The sequence below is a fragment of the Solanum tuberosum genome, unplaced genomic scaffold (assembly GCF_000226075.1).
Source record: "Solanum tuberosum cultivar DM 1-3 516 R44 unplaced genomic scaffold, SolTub_3.0 scf00091, whole genome shotgun sequence".
In the NCBI taxonomy this organism is placed as follows: Eukaryota; Viridiplantae; Streptophyta; class Magnoliopsida; order Solanales; family Solanaceae; genus Solanum; species Solanum tuberosum.
This window is the reverse complement of record NW_006239016.1, coordinates 281,813-293,184: the sequence shown is the minus strand read 5'-3', so window position 1 is coordinate 293,184 and position 11,372 is coordinate 281,813. Positions and strand designations below refer to the sequence as shown.

The following is an 11,372-nucleotide window of genomic DNA, read 5'->3' as shown; positions in this document are numbered from 1 at the left end:
AACCTCTTTCCATCTCCATCTATTTTCAACCTAGCTACTTTTATCATATTTCATTTCATCTATCAATATTCCATTACCAAAAAAAATAAATTAAAAAATCCCTTATTAAACTTCATGTCAGATCCTCAAAATTTAAACCAAGTTTTCCCCAAAGGACATCATGAAGAAGAAATATTAATATTAAACAAAAATAATAGTAGTAGTACTTCTAGGCATAGTATTGGTGAAGATTTGTGTCGAACACCAACTTGTCGGAAAAACAAGATTCCGATAGTCGGAAGCTGTCCTCCCCCGGCTCCGAAGAAACCGAGGGAATTATTGCTAAGTAAGAGGAAGTTTTCACAGTTCGAATTTTTTGAAGTTGGTGGAAATGAAGAGTTGGAGAAGTTCTTCATATCATGTAATGAAATTTCTCGAGGTATGGCCGTTAAGAAAAGACTTCTCATGAATTAATATAGTTTTATTATATCCAAAGTATTAGTTAATTAATTTCATGTGAATTATAAGACATATTATAACCCTTGATTTTTTTAGGGTTAATAAGTTCCTTATTCACGTTATATTTATATTCTCTGTTTTTTTATAGAATAGATTCTATATTATATATAGCTAGGTGATGAAATAAAATGATGTGTGGAAATTATGGTATAGTACCATAGTTGATGTGTATAAAAAGTGTTGCATTATATGTTTCCTTTTACTATGAATAAGTTTTGCGAAAAATGTTTTTATTCCTTTTTATTCTGAATTAACTATTGCGCGACTTAAGATTTTATTGAGATTTTTTTTTTTTTTTTTTTTTTTTTTTTTTTTTTTTTTTTGAGTTTTCACCATTGGTTAATTAATAACTGGGCTTGTAGTTTTGATTGATTGGAAATGCTCATAAATCATGTGAATCTCCTGAGATTTAACCTCTTGTCAATATAAAATAGATTGAAGTTTTAATAATAAGTATTGTTTTCACGGGTGTTCAGCCACTTGACGGTAAGGACAGGAATCTCTTACAGTCATTTTATTTCAACAGTGTCCTTCAAGAAAATATTAATCATTATTAAAAAAAATAATAGCTCTCATTATTTCTTACTTTTTTTTTCCTTCACCACATTTATAATCTTTGTATATTTGTTAAAGAAAGAGTACAAATAGGAAAAAAACAGATTAATTCTCTCTTAATTTTTCAAAATAGAATGACAAATATTATTTTCAATTAAATATTTATAGTAATTATGACAAGTAAATAAATACTTAGGAATGAGTATCAATGGCAATTATTGTCGACGAATTTTTTGAATGCGCTAGGTTTTGTTTGGTATGGAGGGAAAAGTTTTCCAATAATATGTTTATAAATCTTTTCATGTTTGATTATTTAATTTTTTTGAAGAACTAGAAAACAAGTTTTTAAGAAATGAAAAAAAAAATTGCTTAAAAAGTAATGAATTTAAGTTTAATTCTATGCTATGTTTCTTCTTTCCACTCTCCAACACATCCATTCTGAAATACATATTTATTTAAGAAAACATTTTCATTTCTATTAAACACACCCTAAGTTACTCCGTTTTTGACAAATCAAATCATCAAATAATGATTTTCAATAATTTTCAAACGATTTGTATTGATAAATTAATTTGAAAGAACTATCTATATTGGTTCATAGCTAACAACGTACACTTCCATTGAAATTCTTAACAATGACTTTTTCCGTCTTTGAGAATATGATTGACCAACATATTAACTAACTAACTATGATAAATTGAATTAAATTTAATTTGTATGAACACCGACACAATATATGTTCGCACAAAAATGCAAATGACTAGAGTTATTGACTATAGTACTATTTTGCCCAATAAGTGTTGTTTGGGTTTTGTCCATATACTCCGTTATAGGTTCATTATCAACCAGGTAGCAAAAATAGACTCAACGAGGCAAAATATTTATATGTAGTAGACCCATTCATTTTGACTGACCTACAATAGTACTGTAAAATTAATAATTTTCTTTTGTTTTTTATAACATTTGAAAGCATAGAAGAGAGAATATATATATTTATAGTACTGTTCGAGACTTAAAATTATTTAATTTAGGAAATCTTTCTTTAGAAAATTAACAAAGGACATGTCAAAATGTCTCAAGACTCTACCCCTAACAACTTTTCTGTGGACCAATTAAGGATGTGACAAATATATGATAAGCAACGTGAGTATTTAAAGCGTAGACAATCATATAGAATCGACCATGTGAGTTATGACTCCTTAGTACAATTTTATCGTATGCCTTAGAATGTTGCACATTATTATTAATTAATATGGTTACAAATGAAAGTCACCCTCAACACATCTAAGTAATACATACATGTATATATTATATATCTTTCAGTGACAGAGTCAAAATTTTCATTAAGAAGATATAAAAAAAGTAAATATACGTATAAAAACTAAAAGAATTCAACACTCATTATATATACATAAAAAAATAAAAAATAAAAGAAAAGCCAACGTTTCCTATAGTTATTATTTTTTGGATAGATAAGTCACTGGATTCACGAATATATTGCCAGTGAATTGAATTATAAGAAACCAACTAAAGGAAAATGAAAATAGTACTCCAACTGCGACTGAACTAATTTGGAAAAGATAGACAAGAGTTGTTGACTGTATTGTATTGTATGGGATGAATAATGTCCATTCTGTATACTTATAACAATTGTGTCAACTGTCACCGTTATGGCTCAATACATTTGTGTGTGCGCACTATGCACATGTTCTAGTGGTAGTATGGTCCGATAGTGTTCATTATCCTAAACCAGGTAACCATAGATAGATTCATTGAATCAATGAAATCGAACTAAACTCAACTTTAAAAGCTAACTCATTAGGTGAAGAATTGTTCAAGAACATATAAAAAGTTGAAGTGCATCTAAATCCATCGATATGGAATTCCAACACCTCCTTCCTCACCCATCATTGGATAGCTTGATCGTGTGCAACTGTGCATTATTATACGAGAGCCTAACATTGGTGATAAAAAATAAATTAGATAAGCTTAACTCTGTTATTAAAGAAAATTACTATAAAAGCTGACTGATCAAAAGATTAACTTATAAAAATAAATTTATGAAGTCTGAGATATAACATTAGGTAAACAATGAATTAGATACCCAACAACTTTTCTAATAAAATCCACATTCTTAAATCTTGGTGTAAAAATACAGTAAACTAATGATTTTGTTGTCTTTTTACATCATCCGAGGAAAGCTTTCAACAAAATTCAATTATTTCCTTAGGAACAATACTCCACATGGCTATCCAATTAATTGTCACAACCCCTAACTACTTCTCAGTGGACCAAAGGGATGTGACACTATCATAAACAACGTGAGAATTAGCTCGATCGCTATACGCTACTACAAATTATCGCAAATGAACGTCATTTTCAAGATTGAATCGTGTGATTGATATATAAAAATGATATTGAATATCATATGTTAGTAATACTAATATTTGTAATATTGTTAGTAATTATTTTTGCATTATCTATGTCGATATTATTTCTTATAAAGTGTTCAATTAAGTATATTAAAATTAACATATATGACATAAGATATTGTTAAAAATATTTGTTTATAAAAATATCCTTCATAAATAATTAAATATAATTAAAATGATGTAAAAAAGATTTTTAGAGATGATTGTGCTTAAATCATGCTAATGAAGGAACTAAAACCTCTTACATTGCGAATTATACAATAATGTATATTAGATATATATAACTTAGTAGCAAATAGTTGGTAAACTACTATTTGCATTAATTTTAAAAAGTATTCCAACAAAGTATTATAGCACACAAAGTTAATTCCAACATATAAATTTGCTGCTTTTAAAACAGAAACAATGAAAATTGATAAGAAAGCTGGAATCTTCTTTACTCTTCATTTTTACCCACGTATCTTGTAACTTCCACTATTTCAACACATGTACTCCACGTGTCACTCTCTTAGAAACCTCTCAACAGTGAAAAAGCTGAAAATTCCCCTCTTCATATACTACTCCACCGTACATTTTTCAAAGCACACTCCAAAAAAGAGAGGGAAAAAACGAGAAAAAAAAATAAAATTCGAAAATGGCGCCGAAGAAGCGTGGAGGAAGGGCCCGTGCCACGGTGGTCACCGCCCGGAAAGTGGTGGAAGAAACCGTCTCCGTCGTCGTCTCCGGCGAAACGGAGACAGAAAGTCAAACTTTGACTGAAGAAAATCAATCATTCGAAATACTAACTCCACTTCCTTATGAAGAACCTACGCCTAAAAGAACCATTAATGTTCAAGACAAATCCGAAGGAAAAAAGGCCCAACAAAGAAAACCCGACCCGGCCCAACAAGTAGATGAAGTCGAAACGCAACCAGCTGATGAGCCAGAAGAGATGCCATCACCTCCGAAAAAGGAAGCGGTTCGAAAGAAGGCCCAGAAGAGGAAACCCGACCCGGCCCAACGAGTAGATGAAGATGAAACTCAACCAGCTGAGGAACCAGAAGAGATGCCTACGCCTCCGAAAATGGAAGCGGATCAAAAGAAGGCCCAGAAAGCAAAAGGAGGAGGAGGAGAGAGGAAAAAGAAGAGGGCGAAAGTGGGTGGGGGAGTGGGACCCAGTGAAGGGTATAGAAGGTATGTGTTTAGAGTGATGAAGCAAGTTCATCCAGATATGGGAATTTCATCAAAGGCTATGATGATATTGAATAATTTGATGGGTGATATGTTCGAGAGGATCGCCAATGAAGCGGCGATCCTCACGAAGTACGCGGGACGTGCCACGTTGGCGTCGGTGGATATTCAGGATGCGGTGAAATTGGTGCTGCCTGGGGAGCTAGGGAAGCATGCAATTGCAGAAGGGACCAAAGCTGTTGCTAACTATGTGACTAGTGTTGAAAAGTCGAAGTCGAAGCCCTAATTGTTAGTTAGGTAGCTCTTGTGAATATTTAGGTTTCATTTTGGTTTACACTATCCTTTCCTAGCTAGGTGCTTGATTTGGGAAAATCACTGCATGCAAATATCGGGCTCTTTTTTGTAGTAGTTTCAGCAGTTCTTCCGCTTCCACGACAAATGAGCCTTTTTTTTTTCCTTGGTTTTCCGAATAAATTTAAATTGCAGACACCACAAGTAGAGCTTAATTCTACTGATGATAAGTACAACACGTTGGATCTAATAATTAACAAACAATGTTTCCTATACTTGCCGACGAATAACATGTAAAGGTTATAAGAGGAAGAAAAATAGATTACCTTACAACACATTTCACACTGTACAAAGTTGGAATTTTAAGTAAATCCATCTAAACAGATGAGTCTATTCCATCACTTAAATCATAATTTACATATGGTGAGAAGGGAAATCATTTTTTATAATCGAGAAATCTCCGATGTACAGCTGACGCATGGTTAGAAACGTCGTTGATAAAATGACCTGCACTTCTATATGATCTCCTTCTTTGTACAAAGCTTCAATAAGTCTATCCACAGCACACTGAATATATGCACTACATCAAGGGAACGTAGTGGATATAGATGAAAATTTGGTCTAAAAGATTTCACCTATAATATTGGTTTTACAAACATGACATCTGCAAATTAAGTTCAATGTTAATGAAAATATGAAAGACAAAAAAACACAAAAAGGATTGTCACAGAGGAAAGACGACTTACCCAGACAAGCTAAAGCAGCAACGGATGCACTCTGCTTCACAGGTATTGTTTAGTTTTCTACCAGTTATGTACAGAAAAAGCTCGGATCACTTATTATTTGACGTTACCCGCGGGTAATTTTGGACGTTTTTCTCGTCACCGGACCAATTTTACTGGAAATTTGAGCATGTGCACATACCCCCCTGCACCAACATTACTGTATAGAAAAAGCTCGGATCGCCTCAATTACTGGTGCCCGGCACATTGGACATTTTCCGTTCCGCTGGATCAACTTTTCTGCACATTTTAAACATGTGCTCATGTGTCCACACCTGCATCAATTTCGAATGAATAATTCCCTTGAGCTTACGCATTCAAACATAAAAAAAAAAACCAGAAAAAAGGAAGGAAGGAAGAGGAGTCTCTAAGACTGCTCAAAAATAGAATCTCGAGAAATGAATGGACAAGGATGTTCATATATATATAGTTTACCTATACAGTAAGGCATCTATGCTGCTATTAGAACACAAGCAACAAATCCCTTTTCTCACATTATCCCATTTGGATTGCACACTGTCCTCACATGCATCAATGTCTGATCAATAGAACGAAACGAAATTATTCTAAATTCATCTCCGTTTCAGGAGAAGTGTAACTATAATATGGATACAAGAACCTATTTTTAGATGTGAAATCTAACCTGTTGAACAAGCATATCGATTTAAGGCTGCAGAAACATTTTGATGAACCGTGCGTTGGAGCTCAACTTGCATTTCCATACACTTTTCAAACATCCTCTGCATATTGTCCATCCTCTGCTGAAGCCTAACCATGTCATTCCTCAACTCATGTATGACTTCCCAATCCTGCAGTAGGTCAAACGAGTATGGAGTCCTTTAAATCTTATGGTCTTAAACTTGCCATGTATGTTGTTGGAATTGGAAAACTTACTAAATATAGAAAGAGGCACTCTTTTTTGAAACAGACTAAAAAAGAAAGTAAGACACTTCAATTGGGACGGAGAAAGCTACATAAATCAACTTCTCTAATTAAATTCAAGTAGAATTGTCAAGGAATATAAAGGTGAGCTTACTGTTCCTATCAACTGCAGAGAAGGTTCCACATGTAGTGAAGTCATGGCAAAGGGATTAGATTCACTATTTATCTGAGGCCCATCTTGATTGTCATATTCTTGAAGCAGCTCGTGGTCCGTATCATCAGGGGATGATGATGTTCCATCCATATACCATTCAGAAGCGTGACCTTGCCTTTCAACGTAAGATTGTATTAACTGGTCAAGACTCTCACGGAAACCACTTTGAAGCAGATTAGAGACACGCCTCCTACAGCATTAAGGAACCAGTTAAATAGCTTAAGCATCAATTTTTCGTAGAAAATGAATAATCCAGCGGTAACAAGAGTCCTTTACCTGCTAAGAAGTTCTCGAAGTTCAATATTGTAAACACTATCATCATCAGGCATGTAAAATGAATCAACCCTTCTCATGGATCCAGCATTCTGACTAGAAGGCATATCCAGCCAATCATTACTCTGCCAGTCCTCATGTTGTTCTTGCTCATAAATTTGTTCTTCAGTATCATTTTCTGAACTTTCTGGATACCAATGGTTTGCAGAATCTTCCTGCCAACTTCCGCTCATGTCTTCTGTAGTATTGTTTGTCGTTTCATTGTGTTCAGAAGAAGACATTTGCTTACTTTTGCCATGTTCGATAACTAGTTCATATGGCGCTTCAGATTGTCGCAAGTTTCTTTCCTCATGATCCGTGACAACGTCCTGTGGATCCTCTGCCTGAGATGATAAAACGTGCCACACATAGTCCTCAAAAGTACTACTTATCAAGCCATGAGAATGATCATATACTTCATGAGTATCACTTGCCTCACTTCTTGGTGCATCATTATCATGAAAGGGTTCATGGTCTTCTCGTACATGCCCTCGAGAACCACTTTCAACAGCTGCTATTTGATTTGAATGTTCAGCTATTTGATCAACCGAATTTTGCTGGTTTACTTCCTCAGATGTAATGCTTTCTGAGTTCCCAACTACATGAGATCCATCAGTTTCCCTCTCTTCACTATCGAGTTCAGATTGATCATAGGATTCATCAATTATCTCTTGTTCATTATTTGATTGAGACTGTTCACTTCGATGATGACGATTCAGGTCATCTGTAGAAGAGGCATTCAGCTGCACATCTTTTGTAGAATTACGAGCATTATCGACCAATCTGGATAATATCTCTTTCCTGTTTCACACACAATTTTAAGATATAACCTATGACTTTTGGATAGAAGAATTTATTTGCTAGATTTCTGTGTCCACTTAATTACTAAAAAAAGTAACAAAAGAAAAGCACAACCAAGCGGCTTCTAACAAAGATTGGTAGACTAAGGCGAGAGCCATTAATTTCGATAAAGCAAAAGAGAGAAATCAAGTGAGTTACTGCATTTGAAGCAAGTAATCCATGCATGGGCTTATCAAAAAGGCTAACATTCCAAAGAAAAATACTTTGCTCTACCTTAAATAAGATACAGTATGACTTTGTCTCAGTATGCCCAATTCACTTGCAGCGTCTGATGTAGTTCTTTCATCACTGGTCATCAATCTCTCGTTCCGCAGAAATCTACCCTTGAGCAATGACTATGAGAAGGTTTGAAACACTATCAGGAAAAACCATATGTTGCAAACAAATTTCAATGAAAAGTAGATCAATCAACATAATGCAAACTATCACACATCAAATCATATCCAATCCAATCAGATGTTCTTGTTATTCATATTCACTCCACTCAATTAATTAATAGTATCCTGTATGTTTATATTATAATCCTTAATTAATTAAATTTTCACGAACCAGGCTCACTGACTACTAAACTAATACTCTACATGTTTATATTATAATCCACTCAATAACTTTTTCTTTATGAATCCAACAGAAAATCTGCAGCCATAATAATATAACTAGAATAGACTAAAAGATTAAAAATGCACATTCCATGAAAAGCAGTCTCTACTCAAGTCTTACCTGAATCCGATTGCGGTATGTGAAGTTTGATACAGGTTTACATTCCAATAAGCCCTGAATTTCTCTTTGCCTTTCCATTTGAAACTTCATCAGCAAATCAAGAAGGGCTTTTCTGCCGCAATACATACGCACGGATTTTCTCTCTCCATTTTCAGAATGATTGAACAAAGATCCATCACGCACTTGTTCGAATTGAGAACCGATATCAGCAGCGCCATCATCTCTTGGAGAACCCGCGCCACTTTGCTGAATGTTGATTTTCACCCACTCTCTTATGATTCTCACCCTTTCTCGTTCATTTTCCCCTAACCATGGTGCCCCCAAGCAGTTGTTCTTATGTGAGACACTCAATGATTGAGAATGGTCCTTTACACCAGTGCTCATCCAGTCCTGAAAAACCTGCCTCACCCTCTCGCGTTCAATTTCCCCAAGATCACTAGATTGATCTGAGAGAATACTACGGTTATCCTCCGATTCATTTTCCAACACATTCTGGCTTTGACACGCCACACGTCCATTACAAGCCTCATTGGCACCTTCAAAGCTAGCATTTCCCATAACAATTCCCTGATCATACAATAAAAAGGGGCCTGTACTGTTTGAGTTTTCAATGTCAGTCCTCTGTTGTATTTTCCTTTCTCCACAACGAGCATGGGAATTATTCACCCCATGTTCACTCTCTTGATTTTGCCACATTGCAAGGAAATGATTGCCCAGATGCTCACCCTATCTTGTTCACTCTGCCACCTTGATACCGGAGACTGCCAATCTATAAGGAAATAGTCAAATGCATAAACTGATTAAACTAAGGATACCCAGCAGAGGTATAATATGTGGATAATTGTATATAAGCTATGTATACCGGGTAGAAAAAGTAAACAGTAAAACTGTCCGGCTATTTGTGTGAAGATTCCGTACTATATATGCCAAGAGCCAATCTTTCACCACATTCGATCGTTTAAATTCTTGAAACATATTGGTATCTCATGGACCAACCAGACAGCTTCTCAGGAACTGATACTATAGCAGTGCAACTATAGTCAACAGATACATATATAAAGTCTTAATGCAACAAAATCTACAAAACTCGTAATAAGGAGATTAAAAGAAAAAAGCCACTTGTGCTATTGCTTTGTCCATTATGCATTAGGATCCAACGTAAATATATCAACACGCATCGAATCAAACAATGTTAATCTTAATTACCACATAAACAAAAGAATGGACCAAAACTCTCAACCAAAAATCAAATAAACGGTGAAAGTAAAATTAAAATACTTAATCGTTGAATTAATTCAGCAAAAAGAAAAAAAAGTAAATTGCACCCAAAATGTGCCCTAGTTGGTCGATGAAGTGATTGAAGATCACGAGGTTTCTGCAGGTTTAAGTTTAAGCAAAAAAACACTAGGGACTCTGATCAATGGTACATGTGCTGGTGAGAAGTGACAAGTAGATGTGAAAGGTAAGCACATATATCAAAGTTTTAAAAAAGAAAAGGCAAATTATTCTCACTCATGATCCACGTATTTACCATCTACCAAACCCAGTAAAGTAGAAAAACTTAAAATCAACAAAGAACAATATTTGACTCAACAAGATGAAACAATGGTTTATTAACCAAATACGAAAGCAGCAAAAATCATTAGCAAAATAACAGAGAAAATACAACACTGAATGAAACCAAAAAAAAAAAACTTGCCTTCAAGTTAAGAAGTCTACTAAACTTTCCTTCAATTTCACATTCAGAATCAAAATTTCACAAACTCCAAAAGAGGAAAAAAGGATTGCAATATTTTTAGTTAATTGTGAGAGAGAGATTGTTTTTTTTGCAGTAAGAGGAACGACTGCCACGTTTCACATTGCTTCTGCGGACTTGAATTTAACGGTAAACCGCTGGGGTTGGAGCGACATCCCACGGCGTCGTTTCGACTTTTTGGCGCGCCAATGTTTGGCCATGAGAAAAACTTGTTTGTTTTTACCCGTCTCAAATTATCTCTTGTGTTTTTTTTTACGCGTCTTTCAAATGAAAATTAATTAAAATAAAATTTAAATTATTTTATCCTCATCGATATCTTTTGAAAAAAAAAAACATTTTTGTTAAGAGAGTGTTTAATATAATGGATAAGTATAAATTGTTCTGAGATAAACTTTTAGGCGGAATCTATCAATGACCACTTAAAGCTGACACCAACTTTCATTTAGACACTTCAGGTAAGTCTTGTTCGTTTCATCCTTTGTTTGGTTACTAATAATGGTATTAATGTTAGGAGGTAGAATAATAGTGCTAGAATTAATTATCTCAAAAATAAATAATGAAAATGACAAAACAAACACAAAGGTTCTTCAAATGTTTTTTCTATTAAATGAGGTGGAGAATATTTTTATAAACAAATAACTCAAAATAACTAATTTCAGCATAACAAGTTTCAATATTACTTATTGGTACATAATACTAATGTTAGAATAAACTATCTTCATATGAAACGATCCATAAGTAATTATTTTATTAAGATGTTTGTAGTTTCTAAGATCAATTATTATCAAGGATATAAGATAGAATTAAAAAATAATTTGAGACAACTATTTTAAAATAACAAATTAGCATGCGATGAGTCCTTCCCCCCCCCCCCCCCCCCCCCCCCCCCCCCCCCCCCC

The 11,372-nt window shown here is 34.3% G+C and overlaps 2 protein-coding genes across 3 annotated transcripts; one reads left to right on the top strand and one right to left on the bottom strand.

Moving 5' to 3' along the window:
- The first annotated feature begins 3,660 nt into the window (after window positions 1–3,660).
- Window positions 3,661–5,110, top strand: LOC102593790 (histone H2B 7-like). Of its 2 annotated transcripts, XM_006347148.2 has the most exons (2): window positions 3,661–4,479; window positions 4,570–5,110. In XM_006347148.2, the coding sequence occupies exons 1-2, from the start codon at window positions 4,120–4,122 to the stop codon at window positions 4,939–4,941; spliced, it is 732 nt and encodes a 243-aa protein (XP_006347210.1). In that variant the 5' UTR covers window positions 3,661–4,119; the 3' UTR covers window positions 4,942–5,110. The 2 variants fall into 2 exon arrangements, with proteins under 2 accessions (XP_006347210.1, XP_006347209.1); XM_006347147.2 differs by having other exon boundaries at window positions 3,661–5,110.
- A 152-nt stretch (window positions 5,111–5,262) lies between these two features.
- LOC102582292 (uncharacterized) lies at window positions 5,263–9,469 on the bottom strand. Its single transcript, XM_015308698.1, has 8 exons — window positions 8,718–9,469; window positions 8,211–8,332; window positions 7,101–7,937; window positions 6,732–7,014; window positions 6,372–6,537; window positions 6,164–6,266; window positions 5,693–6,003; window positions 5,263–5,610 (listed from the first exon to the last, which is right to left on the bottom strand). Exons 1-7 carry the CDS (start codon window positions 9,411–9,413, stop codon window positions 5,886–5,888), a joined length of 2,325 nt encoding a protein of 774 aa, XP_015164184.1. The 5' UTR covers window positions 9,414–9,469; the 3' UTR covers window positions 5,263–5,610; window positions 5,693–5,885.
- Between the last annotated feature and the right edge of the window lie 1,903 nt (window positions 9,470–11,372).